Source organism: Protopterus annectens, chromosome 5.part0 (genome assembly GCF_019279795.1).
Source record: "Protopterus annectens isolate FY-2018-M chromosome 5.part0, PAN1.0, whole genome shotgun sequence".
NCBI classification, from domain to species: Eukaryota; Metazoa; Chordata; order Ceratodontiformes; family Protopteridae; genus Protopterus; species Protopterus annectens.
In genome coordinates this window covers 1,772,679,617-1,772,701,167 of record NC_056735.1, presented here as the reverse complement: position 1 = coordinate 1,772,701,167, position 21,551 = coordinate 1,772,679,617, and the positions used below count along the sequence as shown (strand labels likewise).

At 43.8% G+C, this 21,551-nt stretch overlaps 1 protein-coding gene across 2 annotated transcripts in view; it reads right to left on the bottom strand.

Annotated features, from left to right (window-relative positions):
* DSCAM (DS cell adhesion molecule) overlaps positions 1-21,551 on the bottom strand; it is a 3,720,739-nt gene that overhangs the window by 239,209 nt on the left and 3,459,979 nt on the right. For both annotated transcript variants that reach the window (XM_044071570.1, XM_044071571.1), the window contains one exon: positions 18,049-18,198. In XM_044071570.1, coding sequence (XP_043927505.1) covers positions 18,049-18,198 — 150 coding nt within the window. The remainder of the gene's footprint in view (positions 1-18,048; positions 18,199-21,551) is intronic.

The following is a 21,551-nucleotide window of genomic DNA, read 5'->3' as shown; positions in this document are numbered from 1 at the left end:
CACAGTTATCCTGCCAATACATCCCTTGTCACCACTGTCCCTAGGTGATGGACAGCATACAGTGGGCATTGACCAGGGTAATGTGGTATCTGTGGCACATGCTTCCCCACACAGCAGCCATGGGCATGGCCCAGAGATGGTACCACACAGACAGATGTCCAGGGTTCGTGGAGCATCCATGGGCGTACTGTCCCTGTCAGACATGCCCACAGAGGTCTTACAACCTCAGCTATGTTTCGGACTGTCATGCAGGCACAGTCACGTATGGAACGGTACACCAGACAGGGTCTGAGGGAGCTGGCAGCATGTCGCACAGCCATGACTGACAGTATGCGTGACATTGCGGCTGCCATCCGTGATTTCACCGATGTCGTAGACAGATGTTGTGGGGACATATTAGACCGGTTCCACAACTACATGTCCATGAGCCAGGGTGATGGTGGGCGGTTGAGGCGTCGACGTGGCCGTATGCCAGCAACAGCAGCAGCTGGCAGTCGGCGCGGACGACAACAGGGCCGCGGCCACCCCCATAGTGCCAGCAGCAGCCACAGCAATGCTGGGTCTGTGCTGTCATCAGACCACCCCAGGAGACCACGTGCACGTGGCTCTGGCCAGGCCTGACAGGGATCTGTGTCCAGTCAATGAACACCTGCTTCTGATGACAGTACCCAGTCTGGGTTGGTACCAGATACGGTCTGTAGCACCCCTGCAAGGCACAGGTACCGTGTCCGTGGCCAGAGACACTGATCTGTATGACCTGGCAGGTACAGTCTGTGGCTGTCCACAAACACCAGTATATGGCAGCCATGAGGTGGAACTGTGTGCATCCATACACACATGCAAATTGACAACACCTAGGGCTACCGCATACACGCACACACTGCATCAACATTACCCCACCTTCTACTGCTGTCCCTCACCAACACACATACACATACATGTCAATTGGTGGTATGGGTGGCTGACTCAGGCATACCAAGTTCACACCCTGTGCATATGATGAAACTGTGCCACCTTCTGCAATCTGTAACAACTGTGCAGGTACAGGTTAACATGTTGCTGATGCACAGGGTGACAACATAGATGTGTAGTAATAGTATCATGTTGTTAACAGTACTGTGTGCTGAATTAATTGTGGGTATATCACAGCATGCCTGATGCAGTAGTTGTGTGATTGTCACGTCCTGTTGTCTACACCCATGGTAAGTACCATAGTGTATCATCTGCACATGTTGGCATACTGGTGGTAATGATGTCAACAGAAGGCTACATACATAGGTAGCACAGGGGATAGGGTAATGAATGTAGTAATACACAATGATGGACATGTAAATTGCAAGTGGCATGTTGCCCACACTAGACTCTGCAATGCAAATGTTTGAGGATGTTGATATGTGTGCAGAACTACACAACTGGTACAGGACACACAGGAGCACCCTAGCACTGCATGCACACATCTCATACCATGCTAGACAGCCCCATCACACATAACTGACTGTCACAGGAGGGAGAGTCCCCATATATGTCAGGGATACTGTGGTGGCAGGCCAGGGAGCATACATCCTACTAAGTATGGAACCACTGAGAGAAGGCTCAGTGTCTATTTGACATGTGTATTACTGCAGGTATGGGCACATGGGTTTCTATCCAGTTATTGTACATCCTGACAGTACATGCATGTTCCGTACACTTGTGTGCACTGCGACTGGACCCTAGCCATCTGACCTGTGTATTTCCATGTACATGTGCATAGTGCCTGCATATTTGCAGTGTTACCTTATGGAACTGGTACAGCTTGTTTGTTGTACAATGGAGTACATGGATCCCTGTTTACTGTATCTTTGTTTGCATGCATGTTTGCTTGCAATTACTCTGGAATACCAATCACACCTGCAATGCATAGTTATAGAGCTTCTGTGGACTCCTAGTGCCATCTGCATAGCCTACTATATGTATGTCCATGTCCCACTTGACAGGTTGCCACTGTTTGACCTGTTCACATGTACATTGCCTGTGACACAGTGCATATGACCTGCCTGGCATGTGTCCACGTGAGCAGTCATATATGCTACTGCTAACTAATCACAGGCACTACACCTTCACACATTCATCTTCTGTTGAACTACCTGCTTTGCTAGGGACAGCCTGCACCTGTCACCCCTGGCCTATCAGATATTGGCAAAGGCTCTTGCTACCCCCATAGTGCCTATGTTAGGCAGGGCTCAAATGACAAACCCACCTTCATAGGTATCACAAGGGATAAGACACTAAGAGCAATGCTACCCAACGCCAGATGTCTAAACCTCCAGATGCATACACCCAAAACACTCCTTGGCATGGAAAACATCGATATCTGTGCAGTAACAGATGCCTGGTTCAGGGCTACTGAGAGCACAGCAGCACTACCGGGTGTAACCCGGTTGATTTCTTTGATACAGTCACCAAGGCCATTGCCGAGGGGAAGGTGATTCACACAGCCTACCTGGACCTTGCAAACACCTTTGTAACAATACCCCACTTGGGCATTCTAGGGAAGCTCACCAGCTTAAATATAAGCCCCTATGTCACTAGATGGATTGCACAGTGGCTCAAGAACAGAACCCACATGGTTAGCATTGCTGGAGCCATGCCAGACCCCATAACAGTTACAGGTTGTGTCCCAGAAGGCTCAGTCCTGGGACCCTCTTGTTTGGTACATATTTATTGGAGGTACTGGCCAACACGGATGAACTGTGGCTGTCCAAATATGCAGATGACTGCAAACTGGACACCATAATCGACTCCCCAGCTGACACAAGCATCTTCCAAAGGGGCATCATAGCAACAGACAACTTGTGCCAGAGCCATGGCCATCTGCTGAACAGTGTGTAGAAGGGGAATGTGCATCCTGTAGTCTGTTCACCTAGTTGCCAAAAGGGACATTTTCCTCACACACACTAACCCCCCTCAGCCAAAAACACACACTTGCCAATTGCAGGATTCAAACCCCTATATGACTGTTATGACACGCGAGACAGACGCATTAGCGGAGCACGCTATTTGCATTACTGGGGGTTTTCTCTTCCCCTGCTATACTTATAGAGTGCTGACATCATCAGTGTTTAGAAAAGGGAATGGGCATCCTGTAGTCTGTTCACCTAGTTGCCAAAAGGGACATTTCCCTCACACACTAAGCCCCCTCAGACAAACACACACACTTGCCATTCACAGGATTCAAACCCCTACCTAACTATGTTCTGACACTTGGAACGGACGCATTAGCGGAGCACGCTATTTGCATTACTGGGAGGTTTCCTTTCTCCTGCTGTACTTATCGGGTGCTGACATCATCTGTGTTTAGAAAAGGGAATGGGCATCCTGTAGTCTGTTCACCTAGTTGCCAAAAGGGACATATCCCTCACACACTAACCCCTCTCAGACAAACACACACACTTACCATTCACAGGATTCAAACCCCTACCTAACTATGTTATGACACTTGAGATGGATGCATTAGCGGAGCACGCTATTCGCATTACTTGGAGGTTTCTTTTCTCCTGCTATACTTATAGGGTGCTGACATCATCGGTGTTTAGAGAGGGAATGTGCAACCTGTAGTGTCTTATCCTATTTGCCATTCACAGGATTCAAACCCCTACCTAACTATGTTATGACACTTGAGATGGACGCATTAGCAGAGCGCGCTATTCGCATTACTGGGAGGTTTCTTTTCTCCTGCTGTACTTATAGGGTGCTGACATCATCGGTGTTTAGAAAAGGGAATGGGCATCCTGTAGTCTGTTCACCTAGTTGCCAAAAGGGACATTTCCCTCACACTAACCCCTCTCAGACAAACACACACACTTGCCATTCACAGGATTTAAACCCCTACCTAACTATGTTATGACACTTGAGACGGATGCATTAGCAGAGCGCGCTATTCGCAGTACTGGAGGTTTCTTTTCTCCTGCTATACTTATAGGGTGCTGACATCATCGGTGTTTAGAAAGGGAATGTGCATCCTGTAGTGTCTTATCCTATTTGCCAAAAGGGACATTTCTCTCACACACACTAACCCCTCTCAGACAAACACACACACTTGTCATTCACAGGATTCAAACCCCTACCTAACTATGTTATGACACTTGAGACGGACGCATTAGCGGAGCGCGCTATTCGCATTACTGGGAGGTTTCTTTTCTCCTGCTGTACTTATAGGGTGCTGACATCATCGGTGTTTAGAAAAGGGAATGGGCATCCTGTAGTTTGTTCACCTAGTTGCCAAAAGGGACATTTCCCTCACACTAACCCCCTCAGACAAACACACACACTTGCCATTCACAAGATTCAAACCCCTACCTAACTATGTTATGACACGTGAGACGGACGCATTAGCAGAGCGCACTATTCGCATTACTGGGAGGTTTCTTTTCTCCTGCTATACTTATAGGGTGCTGACATCATCGGTGTTTAGAAAGGGAATGTGCATCCTGTAGTGTCTTATCCTATTTGCCAAAAGGGACATTTTCCTCACACACTAACCCCTCTCAGACAAACACACACACTTGCCATTCACAGGATTCAAACCCCTACCTAGCTATGTTATGACACTTGAGATGGACGCATTAGCAGAGCGCGCTATTCGCATTACTGGGAGGTTTCTTTTCTCCTGCTATACTTATAGGGTGCTGACATCATCGGTGTTTAGAAAGGGAATGTGCATCCTGTAGTGTCTTATCCTATTTGCCAAAAGGGACATTTCCCTCACACACACTAACCCCTCCCAGACAAACACACACACTTGCCATTCACAGGATTCAAACCCCTACCTAACTATGTTATGACACTTGAGACGGACGCATTAGCAGAGCGCGCTATTCAGATTACTGGGAGATTTCTTTTCTCCTGCTGTACTTATAGGGTGCTGACATCATCGGTGTTTAGAAAGGGAATGTGCATCCTGTAGTGTCTTTTCCTATTTGCCAAAAGGGACATTTTCCTCACACAGACTTACACACACACCAACCCTACTCACACACACACTGAACACTTGCAGGATTTGAAACCCCTACCTAACTATGTTATAGCACTTGAGACAGACGCATTAGCAGAGCACGCTATTCGGATTACTGGGAAGTTTCTTTTCTCCTGCTGTACTTATAGGGTGCTGACATCATCTCTGTTTAGAAAGGGGAATGTGCATCCTGTTGGGAGGCAGACACCAAGCACACTATGGCTAAGCTGTCATTCCCTAGGGCAAACAGCCTAGTGTTGACCTCTACACCATTATGTTTAATTGTCAAATGCACATTATTTGTTGCTGATAGACTGTTTGCATATCTTAATTGCCATAGCATTCCCTGTTGGTATGAACAACTTCTGCATCTGTGGAAAATGTTTGCATATGGGAGGGATCCACTATATCACGTATGTCTCTGTAGTCATTTAACTGTGTGCACTGGGCAGACTGCTGTAATGTGGTTGGTTCCTGGCATAACACATAACAATACCAGATATGTGTGTCCAACTGCTAAACCAAGATTTGGACTAAGTGTGTGAGCATGCCCAGTTCAGCCTTCCCATGGCATGTTGTCAAAGTGTGTGAGCATGCCCAGTGTGAGCATTCCATATGTTGGACTCTGCAGCTCACCACATTTGTGGATGTGTGTGAACTTCACAAACTATCACCCGTTTATGGTTGTGTGTTGTGTGTCATGTTGTGTAGTTACTGTACAACTGCTTTGTGTGTGAACACAACAGGATTATACTGTGCCTGCAGTGTTTGCATGGGATACTTTGCATACAGTTGTCAACATCCTTTCACACTGACCTAACACTGTAGTACTGTATAGTGTACTGGTAGTACTTTGACTGTGGTGGACAGTATCCTGGGCTTTACTGCTATCACTGCTTTACATTTCAATAGTGGGCACAACAGCCTGGTTGGGGCCAGTTGTGTACATCTGACCATGTTGCATTCTGTTCAGATATGAACTACTTACACCAGGCTTGTCCAACATTGTTAGTGTATTCCACAACATAGGTGTACAATTGCAAACACTAGCGATGTGCCCTAGTCCATGTCTAATGCAAGTTGGAGAGTGTGTTTGTCCTTCAACACACATTGTAAGAGGAGTTTGCCATGACATATGTCATGGTTAGTATACTGTGCCTCTGTCTACTTGTGACATGACAGTGATACCCAGGATAAACCTACCATCTCCCGTCCACCCATCAGGATTCCTACTGGGGAAGATTGATAAGTGACTCTATGGGTAGCCTGTGCTGAGGGTTCACTCATGGGTGGGAGTGACTTCTGTGTTATGGATCACACAGTACAGCTTGTCCTATGTAAGTCAGTGCTGGGGTTCAGGTCTCTCATGTGCATAGCTCACTGCCATTCAGATTGTACTAGGTGCAGCATGTTTATTGATGCCAGCAACACAGGCAACACATGGCATCTGTGTAGGCTGTTTGATACACCTGATGAGGTACTGTTGGGGACTTTACAGTTGATGGAGGTGTCTGCTGAGGTACACCCCACAGGGGCTATTGTAGTCGACTGTACCACTGATGCAGGATGACTGCAGAGCCACAATGACCTCCCCTTATGTAGATCTGACAGCCTTCATGATTAGGTGGGTATATGGTATGTTTCTGTAAACACTACAGCACATATTTGTCCATTGCAGGATATCTATCACCCTGTGTCCCCAGGTCTCTCATTACATGTTAACTACATAATGGGTTAACACCTATGTGGTAATTGGTGGGCACTTACTGTATATCCACGGGGGTTGACTATACACGTTTCTGCACTTAGCTTGCTGACATAGCTATGGCACCAGTTGTCTGTTTCTATGTGGCCCTTTTGTGGGATGCATGTGTCAGCTGGTGGATCATATGTGGTGAGCAGTTCGTAGTCCTCTGCAAACATGTTAGGACACAGTCCTTCCATGTTTGCCTCTACCTATGGGACATATATACTAGACGAGGGAGATACCAGGACAAAGCCTTGTGGGATGCCAGTTATATCTGGTTTGTAGTCTGACATGGCTGAAGCATGTCTGACCATGTCTGTTCTGTCCTTGGTCTGGTTTGCAACCCTCTACTGACATGTGGGTTTATATTTATGCTGGTGAGCCTATCTATACTGAACATGTAGGGTATTGTATAGAAGCCTTTGCAAGGTCCAGATACACTGTGTGGAGCACATTGCCCTCATCAATGACCTTAATGACTGTTTCAATTGAGTCAAACATGGTTAGGGGCAGGCTCTGCATTTCAGAAGGCCACACTGGGTTGGGTCCGGTGTCAGTAGGTCCCCAACATCCTTATGTCTGTGGTACATGCTGATCCCTTCCATAGCTGTGCAATCTGGGCTTCTCAGGATTCTGGGGTAGTACTGTTCAGTATCCATTCAGGCAACACCTTTGTTGAGAAGGACCACTGTTGTTGTACACTGCTCTTTGGGTACATATTCTGTGGTAAGGCTGACATTGAGCAGTAGTGTGGTTTGGCATTCCATTCATCTTAGACTCCATGTTGCACTAAGCCCAGGACACCATCTCATACCATTGCTGCTGTGTGTTTTGCTTTGGAGATGTTGTCTGTTACCTCAGCATCTGCAATGTCAGGGGGCCAGCAGTCTGCTGGGATAGATATTCTGCATTCGTGGGGGTCGGGGGGTTTGCACTGCACCTGTCAGGATGTATGTTGGCAATATGTGTGTGTGTTTGTGGTATTTGTGTGATTCAGGGCATATCTGTGAATTCCCAACATGGCTCCTACCATCAGTTGTGTAAGCCTTGGGATTCTCCTTAGTGTCCTGTACAATTTGTATCTACATAGGTTCATAGGTTCATACTAGGCTATCCACCCTGGGCATTTGTTAGCCTATCCAGAGTGTGTGTGGCTTTTGAGACCCCTTGCTATGTGGATATTATGGCCATTTATGATTTGCTTTGCTGTGCCTCTGTCTGGACATGACACAGTGAAGACCCCCACTGTAACTCTACAATCATCCATCCACTTGGCAAGATTCCTGTTGAACAGTGTCAGTGAGGGGCTCTGCCTAACATGGAGTGGGATTCTGGTCCAGGGTGTGGGGAGCCTCTGGATTATGTATCTGTCCCACTGGCACATCCTATTTCATTATTTGTTGAGGTTGACATCTCTCACTCTCGCAGCTCCAATGGATATGTGTTGTCTGGGGTGGAGCATGTCCATTACTCCTGTGTTGGGCATGGCCTCCTACGATAGGCATGCAATGCCTCTGTGTGGGTGGTCTGTGACTGGAGTCAGCTGGGGTGTCTACAGCCAGGCAGCATATGACATATATGTGAGACACTTTATCCTCTTGGTGAGGTACCTTTGAGGTCTTTCTAACTGCTGCAGGTGTCAGGTAAGGTAGATCCCATATGAGGCATTGTACAAGATTATGGGTGTGATTGGGGAAAAGTATAGGGGCACAGTGACCTCTGTTGCCGTAGATGTGACTCCTTTCCTGATACGGTGTCACATGTAGACAGTCTTCCTAGCCACATTGGCAATGTGGGTGTCACATAACAGGTTACTGTCCACTTGTGTCCCTAGGTCCCTGGTTACTACTTCCATACATAATGGTTTACCACCTATGTGGTAATTTGTGGTACGTTGTTTGGTATTTGGTGGGACATTCATACTGTCCAGTGTCTTCAGGACGGTTGGGGGGGGTTATTGTGTGTGAGAGTGCGGTCTGTAGCATGCTACAGACTGCACAGCAGTCTTGCCTACAGTTAGTTGCACATGGGTGACCTCCACTGCCTTGTGCATTGTCAGTTACCTGGACGTATGGGTGTCTGTGCTGCCTATGGATACTCACCCTCCTTTTATGTTGTGTTCCAGGTTTTGGGGCCATGACACATGGTACGTGGTATAACCTGGTAGTGCTGGTGTGCTGTCAGGAGCCTTGCAGCAGGTTTCTGTCACTGCACAGACATCGATGTTCTCTATTCTGGGGATGGCCTCGGGAGCATGCATATTGGGGTGTACACATCTGGCATTGGTCAGCATTTCCCTTATGTGTCTTCCCACTTATGTTTTCTCGGGTGGTGGGTCAGTCTTTTCAGCCTTGCCTACAAAAGGCTGTATGGAGGTGGCAAAGGCCTTATCCAATATTCAGACGCCCAGGGGTAACAGGTGCAGCCCATCCCAAGGGCAGCTGCATGGCATGTCAAGCATGACATCCCAAGCAGACAGACATTGGATCCCCTTGGAATGACTCCAGTAAGTGTGCTACTTGCTATGACTGATCATTCCATGTTTGTACTGTGGCATTATTCTTGGTAAGGGTAGGTTGCTGCGAACGGTGAGTGTCATACCGGCCTGGACTACATAATCGGATAGCTCATCTGTGTCTCTTTACATGTTGTCTAGGGCAGTACATCTCAGGTCATTCACACCAGCATGGACTATGACTGCATCATATTTCTATTTGCTTTGGAGTGACCTACATATTTCTGTTATGTGGCATATTGTGGCAGCCTACAGGCAGCTTACTGTACCCTTTCCCTTGTTCAGTCTGGTGTGCAGGACAGCAGTGTGTCTGACTATGGAGTCACCTATTACAACTGTATCAGGCATGTTGTTTCTCCTTCTGGCCTGTGACTGTTTGGCACAGCAGCTTTGTGTGCTATGTGTTGCATGTGCTATGTTTGGAGGCTGTTTCATTGGGTGTCTGCTTTAGAGGCCTCTGTTGGTGTGCTGTGTTTGTGATTTCTGCCTCTGGGAATGTATTTCTGTGTTTATGTGTTTGGTTTGCAGTTGTGATAGGTCTATGTGGGTATGTGTTTGTGGTGTGTGTGGTTACCTTCTCCTACTGACTTGTTTTGGGTGTACTGAGTTGGGGGAGCTCTGCCTCCGGTTTGGATGGATGGTTGCATCTCTCACATATATTTGTATTTCTTGGGTGGAGTTGGGGTTGTCTGTGTACTTGGGGCAGGTGTAACATTGCCTCAGGATTCACAGATTCCACTTGTTGTGGCTGGCCTTAGTGGATTGCATGTGTGGACAGATTTTATTGCCATACTACTGATCAGTAATTACTTCATTGTTCATGTTTGCTCTATCATGTAGTAGCTTCCTCATTCTCTTGCATGTTTTGGTTATGGCTGGTGTCCACCATGCCAGATTTAGGCACTGTGTCTTGTTTTAATTTGGGACTGCATAATCCAAGCATTCCTGGCAGTGTTCATGGAATGGCTGTATTACAGGTTCTGGGGTGTGGCCCATATTTTGCACCTGCACGGGACCTTAGGATTCCACATCAGTTTGGAGGTGTGCAAATATTGCTTAGCACATGTTTTCCACTGTGGTTTTCTGGCCAGGGACTGTGGTCAGGATTTGTATATCCAGTGTGATTACTATATGGTCTGGTTTTACCAGTGAGCAATACACTTCTCATCTTGACATCCCGTACCCATGTTGCTGATTATCACATCCAGTATGCTTACCCCTCTTGTGGGGGTGGTACGTTGTTCCTGGGCCTTTTGGTTTGTGGATTTGATGAACTTTTGTCCTACACTGTTGCAGCTGGTATAATGCTCCCAGTCTATATGTCTGGGTATTTGCAGTCGCCCAATATAATGTGGTTTGGAGGACTTGATATATTCATGTATTCCAGCATGGGCCGGATGCAGTTCCTGGTGTTGGGCCAGTAGTCTGTAGCAGGCTATAAACTGGGGGGCAGTTGTAGCCACTGTTACTTGAGCATGGCTAGTCCATGCTGCTTTTTGTGGTGGTACCAACATGGGGGTGTGGTTATCCTTGACAATTCTTGCTAGTCACCCTCCTTTTGTAGCTTGTTCCAAGTTTTGAGGATATACAGCACAGTATGAGGTGTAACCTGGTAGTGTTAAGGTGCTGTTGTGAGCCTTGCCTCAGACTTCTGTTACAGCACAGTTATCAACATTCTCCATACTGGGTGAGCTTAGACTGCATGCATCTTGCTGTTTCAACTTATCCCTTATCTTATTCTTATCTCTTCTGGTACCTATGGAGATAGGTTTGTGTTTTGAGCCTTACCTATTCAGGGCACACTGTGCGTGACAACAGCCTTTGCCAGTATCCATACGGCCTGCACTGATAGGTGCACGCCAGTCCTAGCAGGTGGTGCATCATGTCATGCTCAGCATGTCATCCCAGACTGGCACACATTGGGTCCCCTTTGCCTAACTGCAATACTTCAGTCAATTGTTGCACTTCATCATCTCGTTGTCATGTTGTGGCATGCTGCTTGTTGAGGGTAGGATGTTAGTCGGGGTCCTCAGGTGTGCATATGGTACTTGGTGTTACATTACTTAACACATAGCATTCATGCCTCAGGTGGTGCTGCAGGGCTGCCTCTGTCGGATGCACATATTACACTTCCCTGTACATGTTTGTGAGCAGGTTGTGTCACGTTAGGCATCCCTGTTACTATATGAGTGAGTCAGAGAGGGTATCATTCCCAAGGTTCCTACTGAGCCAATGTATGTGCTATCGTTGCCTCTTTGCCAAGGCCAGGGCATACTGGGCACGCCTCCTTCTGCCTACTGGGGCAGGCTCAGGTTGTTCCTCCTCCGAGTCACGCTGTGCCTGTGGTGGCCTTGGCGATGGTGGGGGGCTGTTTGGCCCAGCCCTATGCTGGTCCTGCTGCAGCTGTTTTCGCAAGATCATATTATGTAGCATAGCACATACCATGACAATTTGGGTACATGTAGTTGGTGTGTACTGCAAGGCTCCACCAGATGTGTCCAGACACCGGAACCGTGACTTGAGCAGCCCAAACACACGCTCTATTACATTACGTGTTTGTGCGTGTGCCTCATTATGGCGTTCCTGTTCAGGTGTGTGTGCGTTTCTGATGGGTGTCATCAGCCATGGCTCCAGTGCATACCCAGCATCCCCTACTAGGTGTCCGTGCGGGATGTCCCCATTGGCAAATGTCTGGTACAGCTGCGTCAAATGCCAGATGTGGGAATCGTGGTAGCTCCCAGGACAGCCAGCACACACATTCATTATTATGCCCTGGGCATCACACACGACCTGGCAGTTGATGGAGGGAAGCCCTTGCGGTTGATGTATGCCCTACCCGCTCACCGGCTGGTGCTTTGATGCGTATGCGTGCAGTCTATTGCACCCACTACCTCAGGGTATTCCGCTATTTGCTGGAAGAGACGATGTTGCTGGCCAATACCTCAGGGGCATTGGGGAAGTATACATGATCACCGACATGTGCTGACATGGCATCCAGGAACTGGGGCAGTACCCTGGAAGCTGATGCCTGTGATATCCCCATCATATCGCCAGTTGGTCTCTGGAAGGTACCTGTTGCTAGTATTCTTAGGCCAACACATACCTTGGTTTCCACTGGGATGGGTTCCCCTCTGTTGGTTCTGTGTGTGAGGCGTGGCCTGCACAGCTCCACTATTTGCTGCAGGAGGTCTCTGTCCACTCTATAGCGCTCTACTATCTCCAGCTCATGTAACCCGTGGTAGGTGACCCTGGGCCTGTACACTCTTCTCCGTCTCCTCACTGCGGGTTGTCTGGCACCATCTGCATTGTCACCACCCTCAGCAAGTCGCCTATGTCTCATTATGACAGCTATGGCAGCCCCTAACATTTCTGCTCTGAGTTCAGCTTTTTCAGTTTTCACTTCTGATAACTTAACTCCTGTCTTGCAGTGTCTCTTGAGAGAAACATTCTGCACTGCTGTTTGCAGAGTTTTAAGTGCTGAGCTGGCCTAGTATTCTGCCTGTGTAATTGCCTGCATCTAATTGTTTTCACCTGCTAGCTCCAGCAGTATTCCCTGCTAACTTCCTAGTACATCTGTTGCTTCCTTTTTCCTGTCTGTTTCCTCAGGGTGGAGCCGTGTGCAAACCAGCAGAATCACGCTCACAGTGGCTTACACGCGCGCACACATACTTACACAGTTTTGGATCTGCTTATTCAGATTAAAACGCTGCACGCCAGCATAACGGTGTTAAACATCTCCCAACACGCTCCCACATGCTCAGTCTGCCTTACACGCCAAGACACTGCCTTACATGTGCGCACACTGCCTTACTGCTTCGCGGCGCACACGTCTTGCATACATGTCCAGCAAGAAACTTTGGTGTAGGCAACAGTGTACACCTTCCATTTCTTGACTTTCTCATGTTTACTTAGTGGCACACCTCTTTCCTTGATATCTGTCTGACATCTGTCATGTAACTCTACCCTCCAATGAACTCCATCTCTTTCTACCATTCCCCCCTGTGATGTCACCTATCTCCTACTCTGTTCCTCCCCCATATGTAACTCTTACACTACTCAGAATGTGCTCATTTGCTATGTGACAGTGGAATTCAGTATCCTTACACTCATTTGCATCAGATTGCCTACTAATGCTTAGTTACATCTCTTAGACTCAGCTTCCCCCCTTAGCAACCACTACACGGTGGCCATGTTGGTTTTCCTCTGCTGGTCCCTCCATTGACATTCCATGTATTGCATAAAACCTACAATTGTAGGTTTAAAACCTTCGTTTTTATGTTCTATGCAGCGCAGCCCGTTTGCGGGGCTGCGCTGGGTTTACACATCGGCAATTGCCGAAAAAAAAATTATAATTTTCAGATATTTGCATGGGGTTACCTTGCCAATGGCCACATATTTGGCCATTGGCATGCTGCCTACAACATATGCACCCTTTATTTGGAGCTGACATGGCTCCATTGCGTGTTGCAGAAAGCGTGCTCAGTTGTCAACTGAGTACATTTCTGCAGCTAAAACGGCTCTTACACGGGCTGTTCTTGGCTTCCTGGATCGCTAATCAGCCTCATTTGCATGCTATTCGGCTGCAAGTGAGGTGATTAGCTTATCCACGCCCACTCCGTGTAAGAGCCGTTTTAGCTTGACTCTTACACGGACTTTGGGCTGTTCCTGGATTGCGAAGGCTGCATGGAGTCTTACACTACTCTTAGACTCCGTGCAAGCCTTTGTGAATCCGGCCCGATGTCTTTTAAATTCCGTTAAAATAAATTCTCTGAAGATTTGAATATTTAACCAGTTATTTTGGTAGATATTATACCTGGCTAAAAGGTAGGTAGTATCATGAATATTATTAGTTCCTAAAAACTGATGTCAGAATAATAACCCATATTTCTGATGGGTGCCTCAAAATTAAAGTGCTTTCCTGCACAGACGTGACCTCACTTAGATTCGAGATTACTGAGTAAAGTTAACCTCTCATTATAGTCCTTCCTGTGAGGACCAAACAGCTTTGCAAAACTTCATTTTAGAGCTTTCCATCATGGCAATGTTTGCAGTTTTCAGGCTTTCAGACACTATCCTTGTCATGATTGTTCTAGTGATACATTTTGATATACCACATAACAGTAACCCATTTTAAGACTCTCAAAATGCTTTCTGCGCCATATGCTTTTCTGCTAGTTCCAGAGGATAGGAAAACCAAAGCTGTCATTCATTGGTTAAGGAGCCAATATCGCTCCTGGATAGTGGCAGGGTTTCTGCATCAGTTGTTTAATATGAGATTCCTTCATATACCAAGAATGTCAACACTGACAGCTTAAGAGAAAATAACTGTTTACAACCACTGCTTATAAAAACAAGAGTGGTAAGTTACACATTTTTGATAAATGGAATTAAAAGCACTGAACCTATTTCACTCAAAGACTGGGAGTATAGCAGCATAACAGTAAACATTTGGAGTTTTCAGTAAAGGTTATAAGATCGGACAAAGATTCCTAAAATGCCTGTGATATTACAAAACAAGTTTATCATATAGTCAGATCAAAAGAGCAAGAGTAAAACATCAGCTCATAAATATAACTAATCATATAAGGGTTTATAGTGGTATACAAAATAAGACCACTATACATCATTCAATTATAGGAGTTGAGCTGATCACAAAGCATTATAATACAAGACAAAAATTAGTTAGAGTTTCACATTGTAGGGAATCACTGAAGCAGATGCAGGCAGCTATTTGTGTCAAGAATTTTATCTGTCTCATAGGGCTGGACTAAGGACTGAAAAAACATGGTCTTTGGTTGCTAGGGAGTTAGTAAGCCTAGTGAAAACTACAGTAGTGTTGGCTTAGAATCTTAGTTGGTATGGGGTGATAGTGAGTGCTAGGCTGTTAGGTTTGGGGAGGTATCACTCTTAAAGGTTTTGTATATAATGTTTAGAAGCAGAAGGTCATTATGTTCCTTTACTGGAAGCTAGTTGGATCCTTTTAAAGTTATGTAGAGTGATGTCCTGACTTTTATCAACAGGAGGATAAAATGACTGATATAAATGGCCTGTACATGGAGTTCATTAAAATTTGCTATGCAGCATAACCTAGGAGTGGGAGTGTATGTTATAACTGAGGCTGTACAATATTTTTGCAGTACTGTGAGTTTTTCCAACAGTTGTACGGGGTAGTGCTGACTTTTCTTTCAATATGTATAATGTGTAGGGTGATATATAAAGTTGGATCTAGTAATGCGTTATTATATTTGATTGAACAAATGTGGTTAAAAAAGGGTGGTGATTGCAGGTTAAAGGGCATGGTGAAGGTAGGAGGATATTTAATACTGGATGGCAGAGTGGTGCAGCTATAGGGTTGTTGCCTCACAGCAAGAGGTTTTCCAGTTTGATTCTAGGCTGGAGTGCCTTCTGCGTGGAGTTTGCATGTCCTCCCTGCATTCGTGTGCGTTTCCTCTGAGTGCTCCGGTTTCCTCCCACGGTACAAAGACATGTGTCTAGAGCATTTCTCCCTGGGCCTCCACTGAAAATTGGCTTTGTGCCAAGTCAGACTTTCCCAGTAAACAACTGTTAAATAAAAATAAAAAAATTAAGTTTTGTTGAGTACCAAAAAGCATGCATTTTTTTTTATTTACTTATTATTTGTACACTATGGATTTAGTGGCTCGTGCACATCAAATCGCATTAAGGCCTGTCTAAAGTATTAGCTTGCTAAACTGGAAAAGTTTAAATCATCAGTTTGCATTTTCTATCTTAAACATACAATGCATTATTTGACCCAATGGCTTGAGTTTGTTCTGAGAATATTTCAGTAATGTAACTTTAGATACAGACAGTGAGTTTCTAAGACCCAATTGATTCAATGAACTCTCATTTATAACATTACGTTTAGAAAAAGTATCTAGCTGAAATGTGATAAACCATTTAAACACAGAGCAGCAGGTTTTTACAATGACACATTTTCTGTCTTATTAAGTTCAGTGCAGAAATTTCATAAACAGTTTCAATATAATTTGACATGGATGCCAATATTCACCTCAGAAGCTTCAGTTTGCTCAGATATTAAGATGCATTTCTTGATATTCATATCTAACAATGTTCTACGTGGCAAGCCTCATCACTAAAAGTTTCTCATCCAGGAAAAAAGAGTTCATTGTTCCCCTCTACTCGTCACTCATTAGACCCATTATAGAGTACAGCGCCCCTTTTGGTATGTACCTCACAAGACATCTACAACAACTGGAAAGGCCACAGAAATACCTCACAAAGAGGATTACCAGCCTCAAACAGATGCCCTACGCAGACTATCTCAAAAAACTCCAGTTTTACTCTGTCGCATATCGCCTAAACAGCGGCGATCTCTGCCTAAACTACAAAGCTATGTCAAACCCAGAGCTGTTGGACATCCTCCACTTAAAGAAATCCCAATCCCACCGAGCTACACAAGCTAGGGACTTAAACCTTGTCACCACAAAAAACAAAACATGCTGGAGGGATAGATTCCTGTCCCAGAGACTTCCCATACTCTGGAACAAACTACCTATCTATATCAAACAAAGCTCCTCATTAGCACTCTTCAAGAAAAATCTTGATGATTGGATGGGAAATAGGAAATTCACCCCGGGGATCACCTCTGTGGCTCTGCTCGACAGGGGCACAGGAAAATAATTTTCTTGGGTGACGAAAGCCAGGGTACCATTTTGGCTAGGCTTGTATAGGCCCTAGGGCCGATAGCCTAGTACCTACCTATGAACCTATGAACAATATGGTTAAAGAAGGAGACTGTATCATAATCCTCTGTGTTGTTGGTGTCATGGAATGGTGTGCTGAAAGCAATGATCGAGGACAGTTCCATACTTGTGTACTGCTATGTTGACACAACTTCGTAGTGACATGTGCCAACTGAATATATCACTGCAGGTAAGACATTTTGTAGAACAATGCAGACATTTTACAGACCGCCTTCCATGAAACTAGGTAGCTGAACAAGTCATTGACTTCTCTAGCTGTACTGGTACCAGTTAACAAAGCATACAACAAAACTAAGTTCCACTAGTCATTTTAATTTTGGTACAGCCCTCATAATGTTACATTACTGTCAGATCGTTAACTTATTTTAAATAGTAATTTCACAGTTTGTGAAAAGTTCTGCAGTTTTAATGGTTATTCTGTAGTAAACATTATATGCATTTTTATTATGCTGTAACAGTTTCACTTTTCTTGAATCACATCCATCTCAGGACAATCATTTATTGCAAAAACTTAACAATATGACAATTCAAGACTAAAGATAAGTCATCCATTTCATAGTACAATGTACAAAGCTTTCAGCTGTAAAATAGCAATGAGTTGAGAAACAACAATAACATTCTATACAGCTATAAAACACCTTAGGAATCTAATTTCTTAAAACTGTTAAGGCTTAAAAGGTTGTCAATACAATTCATAGCTGGAAGTATTAGATCTTAGTGAACAACTGTTTAGCATAGTTTTTAAAATGGATATGGATCATGTCAATGCATCATTAACCTCATGCCATCAAATGAGATCACAAAGAATATCCTGAGTAAATATGAGGTCAAGATACTCACAGGATCTGTAAAGTTTTTTTTTTTTTTTTGTACTTTCTCAAGTATTATAGCCTAATCTGTCATTCAGCAACCTCTTGACAAGTAATAGAACTTCCAAAATCTAACCTGTTTGATAAACAAGCTTAGTGAATCAATCCTCACCGTTAAGAGTCAAAAAGAAATCTTTTAAAACTATGTTCCAGTTTTAACAAATGTAATAATCACTTACTTGTTCCTGGGCGTGCATCGGATACATCCACTAAGGGGCCAGTAGCTTGTGAGACTGACTGGTAATGAACTGTATGGGTAACTGTTAATGACTTCTGTTTTGACGGGTCTCCAAAATCAGCATCTGTTAGCAAAACTGTGGATCTGTCATCTGTGAAAGGAAAGAAGCATATTAAATTCTACAGAAGCACAGTAACTCTTTAAAAATTTTAATACATATAACTCATGTAAGAATTCATATGTATGGCATTATTATTTAATCTTGATTGACCATGGTTTGCTGTAATTTTGCTGGAAAATGTAAACAGATTTAAAAGAAAAAAAACTCTAAACCTAACTTTTTTGATGTGCCGACATAAAATTTAGTTTCAGAATTAATACACACATGCGTGCAGTCATATACAGTATAGCACACTTATAGAAATACATTCTTCATCCTAAAAGTACTCAAGTAAAAAATGGCATTTTAAATTCTTAGTGGTGTTAACAAACGGCAAATCATTAAATGTAATGTTATTGTAGACAGGATACATATTTGGTGTTAATGGAAAAAGTTATACTATATGGGGCAAAAATGGATAAAATACTTTCTCTTTTTAACTTCAACCTTATTCCTATAAATAATTTAAATAATCACTATATTATTCAAATCAGTTATCTTTTTTTGTTCTCTGGGTGATGAGGACTATATATTGTTGACTGTATAATTGTTTACATTCCAATGGGGCAAAACGTAACACTGATGACTCTCCAGCTGTTATAATGTAGTTGATGTTTCTCCTTTGCCCTGCACCCACATTCTCTGATTATCTTGATATGAATAAAGAAAGCATGTACCTGCATTGGTACAACTTTGCTACCATGGCTGACTGCTGGTGTCTCTGTCCCTAACTATTATTCTACATACTTATCTGCATACTTACATAATTAGCCCATAAGCCAGCTGTCAACAGTATGAAAAAGAAAATGCCTTTCTAAGAACTGAGCACTGGCCTCTAATTGCTCAGTCCTTCTTCTGGACTACGTTCTGCCAGCTAAAAGACTGGCGAAATCTTTGTCAACATGTAATTGAAGAGAACTATTTCTGTGAGGCATTTGATTGTTTCAAAAATAAGTAGTAACATTAATTTACAAATGCAGACATTTGCATACAATTTCTTCCAGAGTGAAAAATGATGGGAGAACTGGATTAAATCATGTTTACTGGCTTAATTTTCCTTGTATTTAGATTTGTTGGTTGGGAAGCATATAAAAAAGAAAGCCAGAGATATGAATAACAAAACAAAGCAAAGTTAGCTAAAGAAACACTGAAGTTTGTCAGAAGTGACAAAATGAAAAATGGAAAAAAATAAACAGCATAATCTCAAGAAATGAAAACATTTGTATTTTAATTTTCTAAACATAATCATCAGGAAAACATAAGCAACTGGAATGCTGGCAACAAAATGTATTGTTTTATTGCTTTCGAGTCATCTCTATCTTGATAACTATACATAACAAAAAATGCTTACCATAACAGTTTAGGAAAAATACATACATGGAAGGTTATATACTTGTTATTACAGGCAAACAGTTGATATGCTATAATTATTCTCTGACATAGATCAGACTGTCAGTTCTTTTCTCTCTGCGTAATGTTTCCAATCTACTATGCCAGCTTTATCAGATATCTTCTGCTGTGTACCATTCTATGTGAAAAAACAAAGTTTGGATGAAAAATTATTCATTGCAGATACTAGCAGTGGAGTGGGAAGTAGAGGTTACACAAACTGACAGCTGCCATAGCAAAAAGCTGTACATGCCAAACTCCTGAGATAATCTGAGATGAGGCATCTGGCCTCAAACAGATGCCCTACGCAGACCATCTCAAAAAACTCCAGCTTTACTGCATCGCATATCGCCTACTCAGAGGCGACCTCTGCCTAACATACAAAGCTATGTCAAAACCAGAGCTGTTGGACATGCTCCACTTAAAGAAATCCCAATCCCTCCAAGCTACAGGCTGTAGGGACCTAAACCTTGTCACCACAATAAACAGAACATGCTGGAGGGATAGATTCCTGTCCCATTGACTACCCATTCTCAGGAACAGACTACCTATCTATGTCAAACAGAGCTCCTCATTAGCACTCTTCAAGAAAAATCTTGATGATTGGATGGGAAATAAGAAATTCACCCCAGGGATCACTTCTGTGGCTCTGGTCAACAGGGCACAGGAAAATAATTTTCTTGGGTGGTGAAAGCCAGGGTACCTTTTTGGCTAGGTGTGTATAGGCCCTAGGGCCAATAGCCTAGTACCTACCTATGAACCTATGATATTTTCTTCTCAAAACCCTTAAACATTTCCACACATATACACCGAGACACACACACACACACACACACACACACACACACACACACACACACACACACACTAGATTATTTCTGTCTCTATATTCATAGCACTCTCTCCTCATTACATGTATATATATATATATATATATATATATATATATATATATATATATATATATATATATATATATATATATCTAGAGAGACAGAGAGAGAGAGAGAGAGAAAGAGGTGACTAGAAAAGCACAGTCAGTGAACAATTATGAAAGGAAATGAAGACCATGTTAGTTACCCACTCTGCAATATCGTGTCACTCATGTACTTGTGCAGACACGTGCACATACATATCCACTCATGCATATATGCAATACACACACACACACACACACACACACACACACACACACACACACACACACACACACACACAGACTCACATGCATGCATGCACACACACACACACACACACACACACACACACACACACACACACACACACACACACACACACACACGCACACACACACACACACACACACACTTCTTTAGCTTGAACAGCTCTTATTAGTCTGTTATTTTTCTGTTTTATTCTTCCTGTCATCTTTCTTCCATTGCTTCAAAAATCTTCCAAATGAAAAAAAAAGAATCTTCCAAATGATATTTACTTATAAAAAGGATAGAATTCCTTTCCAGTCCCACTTTTGTTAGCCCACCTTGAGTTTTACCACTCTTACTACTCTCCTCTTAGTCATTATGAATTTCCTGTGAAACAATTGGTCCATTACACTTTGTACCCCCTTCCAGATCATTGTACTGCTAGATTTTGTATTTGTTTCCCCTCCTGTTGGTGTTCAGTTTTATCATGTACCAATCATCAACATGTAGGATCCTGTACGTTTATACATTCTTTCAGAAATGCTTCTCACCAGTTTTCCAGGGCTTCTTCCCTAAAAAAAAAACTCATCACATAGTGTCTGCCTCAACATGTCACTTCAAAGGTTGCTCCTGTCTAAAATAATTCTATCTACCTTGGTTGTTTCCTTGGTAAAAGTGCACATCTATACCTCAGATCACACAGAGTGCCAAAAATGACCACCTAGATTGTCCTTCTTGCAATAATTCTCTCTCATTCAGTCATTTCCTGGGTAAATCTCTATCCACCTACAT